The following is a 14,436-nucleotide window of genomic DNA, read 5'->3' as shown; positions in this document are numbered from 1 at the left end:
CTAAAATATTTCTAAAACGCAGACTATTTGTACAAATTTTCTGAAGAATGGTGGCAGGAAAACATATCCCCCCAAGAATTTGAAACTTTATAGTAGTCAATAATTCAACATGCTGCTTCAGTATCCTACCATGCCACAATATACTAGGGAGGAGTGGCGTGTTTGCTGTGGGGTGTCCCATTACCCTGAAAAAACCAAATAACTCAACCTACTGCTTTACAGATCCTTGTAATAGACTGTAGTGTTCTTAGGAGACATTTCACTATAAAAGTGTCTGCATCAGGCATGCATAACAGGAACAAAATCTACATTCTTATGGAAGTGCTTGAACATTTGCATCCTGTGTCAAGCAAACAAAGTACATGTGATAATTTATTAGTCCTGACACATGGCCTTTATGGCCACTTGAGGCTCTTCTTGCTCTTCCCTTCTCCTGCAGGGAAGAGCCTAAAATCTAGACTTGGATCAGTTTCATGGAACCAGTTGAAACTACCATAAACACACACGTCCATGTATCTTTAATACTACGTATTTTCATAAAGTATTGTAATGGTTATAAAATGCTCTGAGAGCCAATTCTGGCTCAAAGGAAGATTATACATTTATTATTATTATTATTATTATTATTATTATTATTATTATTATTATCATCATCAGTAAACTTGAATGTACTCACCCACTTGTAATATCATCAGTCCTTATATTTTTTCCCAGAACATCTCCGTCACTCATGTAACCCGTGGCATCCATGTTGATTCCTTCAAGATCTATTTCATCACCTCCTTTGTCGGTGATATCCACATGACAAACGTTACTGCCCCGCGATGCTAGCTGTCTTCTTAAGGGAGCTGAATACATATAACGCCCTGATTCTGCATTGATGAACCGGCTGGCATTGGCTCTTGGAGGATATCCATTGCCCACTGATGGAGCATCACCTGCCTGAAGGCGGGGACTAGACTGCCCAAGTCTCCATGATAAGGGTGTTGGCCTTCCTGTCATACTGAGAATACTGCGACCGCTTATTTCAGTGGTGACATTGGTATCAAAGGTGGTCTCCAAGGTGCTTGAAAGAATAAGAAATCAAAATTATGAAAGAAATTAAAACTGGGAAACTTTTAATCAAAATGTGTTACATTTGTAGTGAATAACAAGGCCCCCCCCCATTGTTACAAATACAGCTAATTGTACTTGCAATGTGCTGTACTTTGAAGACCTTATCAGCTGATAGTCAGGACTCCATAATGTCTTGCAAACCCCCTTTTGGGCCAAATGGGACGGCTTGGAAGGCCTAATTAGGCCTTTGGGAAGGAGGTTTCCCACTCTGTTATAAAGGGATTTATTAAAAACATAACTGTATTTTTAAAATACTGGATTCATTTCAAACCTCTTCAGCTGAGATGCTTAGATACAATGCTTAGATATATTGAACTCTAGCCTAACTCTTTAAAAAAAACCTTAAGGGTTAAGTTAATATTCTCTATTCTAAATGAGGAGCTCAGTCAGCCTGCTTATATAGCGCTCCAGAACAATGTAACTGTTGCCATTTTCTAAAACTATCCAATCACTGAACGTCACTTGCATACAAACTATCCAATCACTGAACATCACTTTCGATCCTTCATTTGGGTAACTATCTACAGTATCCCCCTGCTGGCCCAGGGTGAGAACTTCAGTACATAACAGAGGTCAAAAAGGGAGCTTGGATTCCTAATGTTATAATATGGTGTGCTGGGTGATTTAACAGCTGCAAATCACAGAATGTCACATTCTTGTGGTTTTATTAGCTTCCTTTAACAGTTAGCTGAAAAGCTAATTTGATTATCAAAATATTGGATTAAGTGTATACAATGGCCTGGATTCAGTGATATTGCGAGTGAATTTTATGTTTGATTTCATTTCCCCATCTGCACATTGTACACTATTCTTCAATCATTTTCTACAGTTACTGCTTGAAAAGAGGAACATGGGAATCTGAGTTATACCATGTCAAACCATTGATCCATCAAACTCCATGTTATCAAATGGTGTCAGCTGTCCAGGATTTCAGGCAGAAGTCTTTCCCAGCCCTACCTAGAGATACTGAGAAACATTTTGCATGCAAAGCATTTGTTCTACCACTGAACTATATGGATCTTCATTATTTCTTTTGTGGCTGATTTTATTTCCTAGTTAAAAAGGTAAAGGTAAAGGGACCCCTGACCATTAGGTCCAGTCTTGGCTGACTCTGGGGTTGCAGCGCTCATCTCGCTTTATTGGCCAAGGGAGCTGGCGTACAGCTTCCGGGTCATGTGGCCAGCATGACTAAGCCGCTTCTGGCGAACCAGAGCAGCGCACGAAAACGCCGTTTACCTTCCCGCCAGAGCGGTACCTCTTTATCTACTTGCACTTTGACGTGCTTTTGAACTGCTAGGTTGGCAGGAGCAGGGACCGAGAACAGGAGCTCACCCCATCGCAGGGATCCGAACCGCCGACCTTCTGATCGGCAAGTCCTTGGCTCTGTGGTTTAACCCACAGCACCACCCTTGTCCCATTTCCTAGTTACATAACGTTTATTATAAGAACGGGCACTGAAACATGCAAAATGCCTCCATTCTGACTATTTGCCAGAACAATAAGTATTCTACAGTGTTCTGAGCAAGTCTAATGACTCCATAGTAATTGTCATTAATCACACTGAGCCACCGTATTAATTTAAACTTCAAAAGGAAAACTGATGTGCTGGAAGTTCCTAAGTGCAGGAACTAAATTAATTGAATTTTCCAGGCAAACTTTCAAATGTTGAATTCATTTGAGATCTTATGCTAAGAGGTATACAACCGCTTAACAGTCAAATTAAACTAGCTCTTGAATGTCTTTGCACGTCATATTCCTTCCAAAACCTTTTGTTAAAAACTTGGCAAATCTAACTGAGTATTGGCTTAACAACAGACATTTTGTTTTATCTCTGAAATGTTACTGGAGAGTCCTAAAAGTTGCTTTTCTCTTAAAAATCATATACATGTACATCACTTAAAAAAATTATATGGCTTTGTTTGACCAAAGAGCAGGTAGGAATTCAAGCTATGCACCTTATCAAACAGGTCATGTAAAGTTCAGGTGCTTGTTTAAACACAATATTGTAAATCTGGTAAAAATGCATTGAAGTCTCTCGTAAGTAACATTTTAAGTAGTAACCTTTGCACATTTTTATTCAAACATCACCTAAAGTATGTAACAAGCATTTATTCAGGGTTAGGCTTCTATATACAGTCTGGTTTTCTCCTCTACCAAAATTTACTTCATCATCTTTAGACAGTTTAGAACCTGGGCTTTTAGTTTTAAAAAAGAATAAAGCACAATACATGCTTAGTTCAGTCAATGCTTGTCATTACCAGTCTTAAATCATTTCTCGGGGCAAAAACTGAGTCAAGGACAGGAAAAACAGGCCCCCACAGTTCTTCTTCTATTTGAACAGAGAAGCAATTCATGCCTCCCACCTGTGAGAAACCTGGGTCCCTCGTAAGCTTGACATGGTCTCCTCCAAGTTTTGTCGCAGATCAGCGATATTCTTGACGGTTCGCAATCGTCGAGCTTCTGGATCTTCCCCTATGAAAAAATATAATTGTTAAAGGGGAAAACAACTAGATTTTATTACCAACAGAAATTGCCATCTTTTTATGGCTCCAACCCAAATGTGGTTTGCTTCTTTTACAGTTAATGCACACTAGCATCAGTTTTTTATGGAATGGGTACCTACTGTTGATGTACAATAGCACATTAATGACATTAGGAGGATCCCTTCCACAACAACCAGTATCAAATGCTTAATATACTAAAATATTACTCTTGCTACTGACAAGGTCTTTTTCCTAAGCCATATTATTGATCACTTAATTGTTAAAGCAAATACTCAGTGCATTTCAGAAGAATATAGTACGGCTTGTAGTTTGAAGGTTGTAGTTTGAAAGTGCTGATAACTGGAACACTTCAGTTACTTTTGAACATAAGATGCTTACCTTTTTTCAAAAAAATTAAAAAAATGCTGTTTATAGGAGCCTGAACAGACTTAGCTGACCAAACAGTTCTTTAGCTTGAAAAATTATGAATTTTCTCGCTCAACACATCCTTGCATCGTATCAGTTATCATGCTGGCTGACTGAGAGGGAAACAACTAAACCCTCATCACTATGAGGACTGTAACAAAGGATCATATTCCAAAAATCTACTTTTATGAGTCTTGATTTAAAAAATGAACTACAGAGTAGCTTTTGCAATCCTGTAAGTTTTAGTGATCCAGGTTTTTTTTGGGTGTGTGTGTGTGTATGTGTGTTAAAGACACTACAAGGACTCCTCAGTCTTGCAAAACTGTTATTCTCTTTTATAATACGATTTCTTGTGCAAGAAATTAAAGTAGACATATTCTTGGCATACTTTCCTCACATTTTGAATTTTGTAGGAAAATGTGGAAGTTGCATAATATTTGGGGAATTTTTAACAATGATCTTTTGTACAGCAAATACTTGTCTTGCAAAACAGAAAGGAGAACTCTGTTAATTCATGGAATGAATCACAGATTCAAAGTGAAAAATCATTTTCATGTGTTCATTAACCTAAGTGAAGCCTGAGTTTTTAATACATAACTTATTTGATCTGATGAGGGTACCCTAGGAAGAGATGAGAAAGCTTGTCCTAAAGTGGTTTTTAACTATACAGATTCAGAAGCTCATTCATTCTTCATCTCCATACTGCTTCTTCCTCACCCTAATTTATTTTGCTAGTGGCCTGCAATTCCATCTGTCTTTGCGAAACTGTTGTCCCACTTCTCATGGTGCTTGATCAAAGGTTACAGTGTGCTAAAATAAAACATTTCCAGTTTTGATGAAAAAGGACCAATACAAGTTAGCTATTATTTGCTTTTTGTAGATGTGTAACTCAGGTCTGGAAGATTTCCTGAGGCACCACTACATGGGGAACGCATATCTTTCCTTACTGGTTATGCTGATATGTGTTTCTATATACCTTAGGTAGCCAATCTCTCACTAGAGGCCCAGATGACTACAGTTGCTTGGCTTGCCCATTGTCACTTCAGTTGGTTCAACAGCTATAATCACTCCCAGACAAGAGCAGCGCAGCCTCGCCACAGTTGGCCATGCACTTGTAACCCTGTCTAGATTACTGTAATGTGCAGTATGTGGAGCTACCCTTCTGCCTAGTTCACCAGCATAATCTAGTACAAAGTGGGACACCCAGCTTTGCACAATTGCACTGGTGTTGAAAGATCCTGGCTACAGAGCCAGGTTCAATGCTTGGTTTTTGATATTTAAGACCCTGAACAATTGCTTAGAAGCCATATTGGCAAGTAAGTGGTATATAAATTGATAAATAATAAAAGCAGACTACCTCCTCCAGCATAGACCAAGATGAGCCTCGAAATCTTCTGCTGAAGCTCTGCTAGCAATTTCTCAACCAACATACTATCACTTGGTTCCAGCACAGAAGTTGACTTTCTTGGTGATAGATCCACCCTTTGGAATGCCCTTCAGTTAGTTCAAGCAGCAGAGTAAAGTAACCAGCCTTAATCACCTCTTTAAGTTATGTATGTTTACTCAAGCTTTCCAGGGCTCTACGCACTGCTACGTTTTATATATGGTATATAGTATTGCTCTGCTTGTATTTCGCTTTCAAAAAGTCTTATTCGAATATTGTTATTCTACTTTTATACTGATACCTTCATGGTTATATTTTATGTAAACCATATAGAGATTTATTTTTACATCAACTAACAAATATATTGAATAAATAAACAGGACTCCCACTGTTTGCCATGGTGGCAAAAAGGAGTAATAAAATAATAAATTTAATGGAGACAGAGAATGTTCTCTACTGGTCATGCAATGTGAATCTCCCAGCCCCTAAATTTTAAGGATTTATCCAGCCCATCCTGGAAAAATGGTCCCCACATTTGCAGCCAAAGAACAGGACTGGGAAGGTTAGGCAGGGCCTTTTCAACCAGAATCAGAATAAAAATGCACACTAATCTCCTTCCCATCACAGAAGGGAGATAGTGGTAGCTAATGATTTCATTTAGCCCCACCTTTTTTTCCTCTGTATTAACAAAGTCAACACATGTAAGTCTTACCAGAAAGATCTTCTAAAATAGGCTGTGTAGTTTTAGTGTAAGGAGCAGAATCCATGCTTGTGCTCATCCCTCCAGTGCTGGGCTCAGCCGTTACATTCCCTTCATTGTCTGTCTGGGATCTTAAGTTCAAAATATGAGAGAGAGGGGGGGGGGAATGTAGTCATTCATATGGCAAAAAAGAATTCCAGCACCAATACAAGTACACTTGCCATCTTGCATTGTGTCCTCTCCCCGGGATATACTAGCAGACTGACTTTACATAATTCATTAGTCCCATGTTGAGCTATGTCCTAGAAATGGAAACAAGCACTCAACTGTAAAAAATATATGAAATATTCACTGTCAAATGCAGGCTTTGCAGGCCCACAGACTGGCTATACAAATACCTTCACATTTTTAAATTAAGCGTTCAGCCTGGTCAACAACCTTTATTGCTGTTTTATGATCCAGCCATCACTGATGACAACTTTAGGCAATGTGATGCAGGCTGTTTGTGTCAGTTTCTTTTTTTATTTAAAGTATTTGTTCCATTTGTATACCACCTTTCCCCTAAGAGGCATAGTGTTTTAGATCTATCATATTAAAGCAGCATATAACTTCCTAGTGCTTTTAAAAAAAAATCTCTGTTAACTTTTATTCTAGAATTTAGGGGCTGGTTTACTTGTGATGGTGACCACATGACAGCTGCTATATAGAAGAAGAAATCAACTCCTCGGCTGGGTTGGGTATGAGCCACAATGTGTGAATAGTTTACTTTTGACTAACAGTCAGCCCAGTCAATCTATGCTGACTTTGATGTTGGAACTATACAGAAGGTGCTTTTCTTTACATATCCCACTGCCATGTGAGAGATGCTAAAACAGATAGGAATCCTTTTGATGCAAAGTTAAGCAGATGGCTTATTTCCATGGGCTCATTAACTACAGAATGACATATGCTGGGAAGGAGGATTCTTATTATGAGCATTCCTATTTATTCTTATTTTTAGAAGTATTTAATATATCTTATGTTCTCAAATTAAAGCAAAGAATCAGAAAATCCAGTCTAGATACTGCTTCATTCATGACCCTCTAAGTACATTACACACTTTGTCAGAGTCCTCAGAAATAAATCAAAGATGTTCCCAATACTGCAAGAAGAAATTTAAAGTCATCACCAACATCCAGACATCACAAGAAACTATGTTTTCTCATGACAGCAACCAGCTAATTTCCCTTAAGCTTGTGCACTCCCTAGTCTGCTCTCCTCCTCCAGTGAAGCCACAAGGAGGAGTTGGGAAGCTTTCACTTCTGATTGCAGCTAACCACGGTTTAGCTTATGTCCAAACACAAAACTGTAGTTAATCTTAACTATAGGTTGCTGAAGCAAGCTAGCTTCATAAAACACAGTTTGCCATTAGCTTGTTTTAAACAAATCACAGTTTGGTGGGTTCAGACAACCTGATAAGATGCAGTGAAAGCTTCTGAGAGCCTCATCACAGTTGCATTGGAAGAACCTGCTGGATCAGACCAATGACCATCTAGTCCAGCACACTGTGACAACAGTGTCCAACCAGATGCCTGTGGGAAACCCACAAGCATGACCCAAACCCAAGAGCACAACCCCCTCCTATGGTTTCCCTCAACTGGCATTCAGGAGCATTGCTGCCTCCAACTGTGGAGAGGGGCAGGGGAGTATACAAGCCTGGAGGATACTATATGTGCAGTTTATCATGATAGTGGGATGTAGCCATTAACTGATTAGTCTGTTAACCTTGAATTAAATGTTTGTATATTTTAAAAAGCATTTCAGCCAGAGTCAGTTGATTAACTTTATGAATTGCTACAGCAATACATAAAACATACATATAAACCTATTAAAAATATAATAAGAGAAAATGCCCAGGGGGAAAAATCTTTGTCTGGTGCCAAAACAATGCCAAGTTGACACCAGGCTCTCCTGGGGAGAGCATTCCATAGATGAGGAGCTCCTACAGGAAAGGCCTGCTCTTTCATTGTCACTCTCCAAACCTCCCCTGAAGGTGGCACACAGAGAAAGGTCTCACATGATGACCTCAGGTTCTGGGCAGATTTATATGGGGAAATGCAGTCCTTTAGGCATAGGAGTCCTGATTTGTATATGACAGTAAAGGTGAAAACCTGCACTTTGAATTTGGCCCAGAAACAAATCAGCAGCCAGCACAATTGGGTTAGAACCAGCTTTATATGGTGATGCCTTTTTCTCCCAGTTAACAACTGAGCTGCCATAGTTTTGCGCTAATTGTAGTTTCCAAACCAACTTCAAAGACAGTTCCATGTACAATGCACTGCACTAGTCTAACTTGGAGGTTACCAGAACATAGGCAACCAAAGCCAGCTGGGCTTCCAGCCAAAGCTAGTAGAAGGCGCTTCATACCACTGAGACCACTTTTGCCTCCAATGACAATGCCAGATCCAAGAGTATCCCTGTTACACTGCTGCTCCTTCAAGGGGAGTGTCATTCCATCCAGAACAGGATGTACCGTATTTTTTGCACCATAACACTCACTTTTTTCCTCCTAGAAAGTAAGGGGAAATGTCTGTGCGTGTTATGGAGGGAATGCCTATGGGTGGCATGCCTACGGATTTTCCTCCTCTAAAAACTGTGTGCGTGTTATGGTCGGGTGCGTGTTATAGAGCGAAAAATACGGTAATCTACTCATTCAGGCTGAGAAACCTACCACTAACAGCATCTCTGTCTTATCTGGATTCAACAATCTGCTTTAAACATTTCTGCCAATTTCGAAACATCTCTATAATCGCTATATAGTTGCGGCAAGGGATTTTTCATTTTGTACCTTGAGCAACCCTGTGTTATTAAGGTTTGGCACAAAATGTAACGAAACCATAATCTTACCATTATTATTATTATTTGTAGCCTAGAAACATACAGTTATATTTATTCTTTTGTGTCGCTTTCACAGTTAACTTGAGGCACAAATAAAAAGAAGCTCTGTCCTATGCACACCACAAGTCTGCTGCTTATTAGGATCTGGAACGCTCGTTTGGGGTGGAAACCAAACTCAAGTTGTTATTGTAGGTTTTTTCCTACTTCTAGAGAAAGCATGCCACAGAAGAAGCAGACTACGCTAAGCGAGTCAGACTTGACACACCCTGCTTAAAAAGTTACTCCTACCTGTACATGAATGGTGCTACTGTGGCAGTATTCGGGTGGCTGTATTGCTGTTGTGGATGAGGTAGCTGAACACTCACAGTATTGCTTCCTGTGGTCTGTGTGGTACTGCCTGTGGGCCCATTGACAGCCTGGGTACTGCTACTAGTACTCAGAGCAGGCACCCCTCCAATGCCTCTCCCTTCAGAGGAGGCCAAACTTGACGTGGAACTGGAATTCCTGCCGTCCAGCTGGGGCTTCTGATGAGAGAGGCCTGAGGCAGGCTTCCCACTGCGGCTTCTCTCGCCATCCTTTGCCGAACAGCTTGGGGCACTTGAGGATTTCCCTGTGGCGGTTTTCAACCCTGGTTTTGGTATTCCACTGTGCGAAGGGGCAGGTGCCTCCTTCTTGGCACTGTTTAGCTTTCCTCCTTTAGGGATAAAGCTTGCGATCTTGGAGGATTTTTTTGGCATCTCGGTTGTAGCTGGTGGGATCTGTTCTTCTTTCGGCTCCTCTTTCACGTCTGCTTTCTCGGTTATGGATATTCTCTTGGCAACGTCTTTGCCCTTTTCCTTTTCTTTATCATTCTGCTTCTCTTTTTCTTTCTCATTGCCCTTTGGGGAACTCTTCTTATTGGTCAGTGCCCGACTGAACGTTCTTTGTGCAATTCCCTTGAGTGCAATTTTGGGACTGTTTGATGGGGGGTTGTTTGCGTTCCGATTCGCAGCTTCAATCTCTTCACTTTCCTCAAAGCTAGGGAGGGCCTCTAACCTTTCACAACTAGTGTCCCGAGACCCCGGACATTCAAGGGATGACCCTCCTGCTTTGGAGCCTCCTTTTGTATTAAAAAGCTTCAGCTTTTCCAGCATGGATTTCTGACCGTTGGGAGTTGGTTTGACCATCTCTGGAGAGGATTTTGGAGGTTCCTGGACTTGCTGTTTTACTGATAATATGGAAGACGTAGCTGTGTGCTTGGCACTGAGTGACTTGCTGCGCCAGGGTTTAACGGCAGAGTTGGGCTGGGGGATGGCTGAGGAGTTATTGCAACCGGCAATGTTGTTGCTACTGCTGCTTTGGGTTGAAGGTGGTGCATTTTCATTCATTCCTGTGGGTTGAGAGGCTAAATTGTCTGCTGGCTCTGGAGACAGAGAACAAAAAGAAAAGAAAAGCATGATGCCTTGGTTTTTGGAAAGTCTTCAGGTGAACACAGCTTGCTTTCACAAAATGCTGACATCTAACAGCAGCTACGAAATACTAAGGTAACATTTCATATGACCTGAACACAACACTATCTATGTCATTCAAAACAAAATCTGTTTTATTTTTGTTCTGGTGGGGGGGCAGTAAAATAATAGCACGATCAAATCATCAACAATTAAAATTGTTAAGTTTTTTAAAAAGCCTTCTAGCAGGGACCTTCTGTTTCTTATTGCTATGAATTACCTTGTTTACTTTTAGTTGCTTACCAAATAATAGAGAATAATGTATTTTAGATGTTACTTAACAGCAACTACATTCAAATAAATGCACATGGTCAGTGTGTGTCAGAGTATCCTGCTCAGACACTAACAGCGTACTATTAGAAAATTTAAAAATATAACAACTTTATAACCCAAACTGTCTGCTTTATACTGAGCAGAATTAGCTCTGCTGAAGTTTGCTACTTGGCAAAAATCCAACTGTAACATGGATCAAACAGCACAACACACACATGTACACTCTATCAGAAGATCCTTCTGATAACTGCAAGCTCAGTTTCTAGTCCAGTAAAACACTGAATCAAACCCAAATCCACAAAACCGAAACTCATCATATCCTTATTCACGCAGCAACAATAAACGATACATCTTTATCTCATAACTGAAACCAGCTGGAGTAAAAAGAGCTAGCTGAAAATGCTTCCTTGGCAAGTCCAAATCTCTTGTTGATTCTGTCTGTTTGAAAGCGTCTCATTCAATGAATACAAGAGAATAAGAACCACACTTGCTTACCCACCTCTTGAGAGCCACTTCTTTTCTAAAGTTACTCTTTGCAAACTCTCTCTTCTGGAGACATTACATCCCAATTACTGCAAATATGTCTTCTGCTATGCAGCTCATGTTTCCAATTAACTTTTGTCATCTCTGACTGTTAGTCTGCCCAGGAGCTTGCTGGGGATTAACGGCTTTTACCTGCCGTCCCAGATCCTCTAGCAATAAACGGCATTTAGAGCTTCCCAAGCTGCTTTTTTTATAAAAAGAAAAAAAGAAAAAATACGAACTTAAAAATAAACAACGGCTGAGAGCGAATGTTTGCAGCAGTTTGTGGGGGGAAAACTGTGAATGCTGTTCTGTGAATCACTAACTGCTGCAGCCACACAGAGGCTGTTTTGCTTCACTTTTGGCTGCTCACTGAAGATAAAGCTCTGTTAACCTCCCTCGCATGATCCATACCAGACCACCTCACATTTCCAAGCACACCCATCTTCCTTACGTAGCAGGGATGTGAATTTCCAAGAGAACCCTCTTGTAATAAGCCCACGGTCATTTCACACTGTTACGTCCTAACTAGAAGAGCAGATGTGTATGCTTGTTTTATAGAAAGAAGGCATTGCTAGGATGTGGGAAGATTTCCAGTGTGTTGGATTATTAACCACAACCCGTTAAAACTGGACAGTCTCTGCTGCAATTTCCTCCCCAGAAAGCGTTATGCCAGGAGCCACAGAAAGGCATGGTGCAGGAGAAATTTTATTAACAGACCCAGATGCAGGGAGAAGAGCCTTTCGTGGATTAATTAGCACACACATTTAATTGGTGCATCATCAACCCATATGGGCTCTTTCACAAGTTATGCTAAATGCACCTAAAAAGGCAGAGCTCAAGGGTACCATTGACTGTAAACCAACGTAGTATGTGCAGAGACCTCTGATTTGTCTTAATGCTGAAGTGTCAATTAAGCCTTTAAGCCACTAGGGATTTATTGATATGTTTCAGTAAAAGATGCATTCTTATTATGTTTTTCATGTGTTTCTGCAATGCAGGACTGAGTATAGGCTCAAGTCTAGTTGCTTCTGATAAGGAAGAATCAAATCTTGGTAGGGTTATATGCTTTTCGGTCCTCTCAACATCTAGCAATGAATGAGCAGCAGGCTAGTAAAAGTTCCTGTTCACTTGTAAATTTGTAAAATTTATTTGCAAAAGCTGCTGTGGTGTTTAAAGGAGAGGTTTTTGGAAACTTTTTTTGTAATTTATTAAGTAGCCCTGAACTGTGCAAAGCTATTCTTCATCCATCCCACCCACAACTTGTTGTCTCCTGTACCATTCCTTGATCCTCATTTTCTCTCTCACTACTTACTCTCAATTCTTATCCTCTTCTCCCATCTCCCACTCTTATTTTATCTCTCTATTCTTCCTTTTCCTCACAACTATAAACTGCAGCCATCACACATTGCCTTCTCAATTAGAAATAAACAATGCCCTCATCCTTAATCCTGTTATATCTGTATCTGTATAATGAGGATTGTATCACCTCATCATAAAACCTTCTAATGGGGATTGCTTTTATGTATACATTATGTTTTATTCTCTGAAGAAACTTCTAGTGGTCAGAGAGCTGAATATGGGAAATTTAAGCCACAACTTTGTTATGGATAGACTGTGTAACTTTAGAAGTAACTCAGTCTTGCTCATCATCAGCTCCCAATATGGAGTTTCTGGAAGAAGATGCACTTGCCTGAGGACTTTACCACATGCCTCCTCCGTCTCTTGATCAGCTTTTACTTACAAAAAATTGCTGCTCAACAATACATCATAAAAAACTTCACTTCCTAAAGAAATTTTCATTTCAATTAGCTCTGACTTTGTCCTGCTGAAGACTCAACAGATTTTATGATGAGTTAAAATCCCATTTGTCTTATTTTGTGAAGCTGTATTCTTTTTGCAAGAACCATTGCTGACTTTTATCAACAGCAAATGAAATGCCTTCAAATTCAAAATACAGCTAGGCTGAATAACCACTAAATATTACCAAACATAACCACTCACTATGCCTCTTTCATAGACAAGTGCTGTGCCTAGAGTTTATTTAATTCCAAGTGTTTCTGCTACACAGATGATGGTGGTCTTGTTTGAATGCCAATATATACTGCAGTACAGTTAGGTTGGATTTCATCCGCTCCTGTGATGTCTTGACTGCAAACGCAAGCCTAACCATTTGCAATGAGAAGATGCATATGGTTTGAATTGTTCTGTGAAATGCCAGATAGCGTGCACTATAATAAATGTCACAGAAAATATATGCAATTTCCCATCATTTGTCAAACACAAGCTGCTCTCTCACTATCTGTGTAACTTTGCTAGAAGTAACCAAAAATGCCTCTAAATATTACCAAACATAGTTCTAGGCAGACTGACAGTGAGTACCCAAAAAGAAACATAAATATAAGAGATTTTCACAAAGCAAATATAGTTAAATGGTGTCTGGAATTTATCAACACAAGAAAGCACAAACGAAAGAAAATACAGCAGAAAATAAAATTAGATCAGTTTAACAATTCTTTAATGCATACGACTATCTGGTCTGTTTGCCAAACACCACTCAGAGCATGCTGGGTTGTGCACATAAAGTAACCTGGGCCAATTTCATTCACACACAGCAGATTGTGTGAAGCCAGACACCATATGCAACAGTTCAGGTCTTAGTTAAAACACATAAAGGGAACCTTCAGCAACAACTTTACATTTTAGTCTACAAAAATAAATATACCCAGAGATGGAAATAGTCATGTTACTAATTCAGAGGAAAAAAGCAGGGTATTTCAACAGAGATCTGGGTGAGCCAGGGGGAAATAGAAGCATGACTGATTCATGCTTCTGATTAGCTACATCTGCAGTAACGTTTAATAACATAGGTGCCATCTTGCACTGAAGATTGTGGGTGCCTGCAACATAACGCAGATGTGTGATGTCACACACACATCCTGCATGTAGTACGTGTGATGTCACACACACCGACCAACCAGCAGTGGCAGCTCCTCTTCTTCCTACTCCCTCACTGATCAGGAGGAGGAGGAAGAAGAGGAGGAGGAGTAGCTGGCAGAGCCAGACACAGCAGCCCCTCCTCTTTCACGTTGAAGAGATGGGGACAGCGGGGAAGGGCATCAACTTTGCCCATTGATTTTTCGGGGGGCAGCCCCCACATATATAGTA

The 14,436-nt window shown here is 40.1% G+C and overlaps 1 protein-coding gene across 8 annotated transcripts in view; it reads right to left on the bottom strand.

The window, feature by feature from the left end:
- NAV2 (neuron navigator 2) overlaps nt 1-14,436 on the bottom strand; it is a 541,062-nt gene that overhangs the window by 120,572 nt on the left and 406,054 nt on the right. For all 8 annotated transcript variants that reach the window (XM_079970617.1, XM_079970619.1, XM_079970612.1 and 5 more), the window contains 4 exons: nt 9,275-10,388; nt 6,122-6,240; nt 3,480-3,588; nt 677-1,066 (listed from right to left, as the gene is read on the bottom strand). In XM_079970617.1, the coding sequence (XP_079826743.1) occupies nt 677-1,066; nt 3,480-3,588; nt 6,122-6,240; nt 9,275-10,388 (1,732 nt within the window). The remainder of the gene's footprint in view (nt 1-676; nt 1,067-3,479; nt 3,589-6,121; nt 6,241-9,274; nt 10,389-14,436) is intronic.

The sequence above is a fragment of the Podarcis cretensis genome, assembly GCF_951804945.1.
Source record: "Podarcis cretensis genome assembly, chromosome: 1".
In the NCBI taxonomy this organism is placed as follows: domain Eukaryota; kingdom Metazoa; phylum Chordata; class Lepidosauria; order Squamata; family Lacertidae; genus Podarcis; species Podarcis cretensis.
The sequence above is the reverse complement of the archived record's forward strand: the minus strand, read 5'-3'. Positions and strand labels throughout refer to the sequence as shown.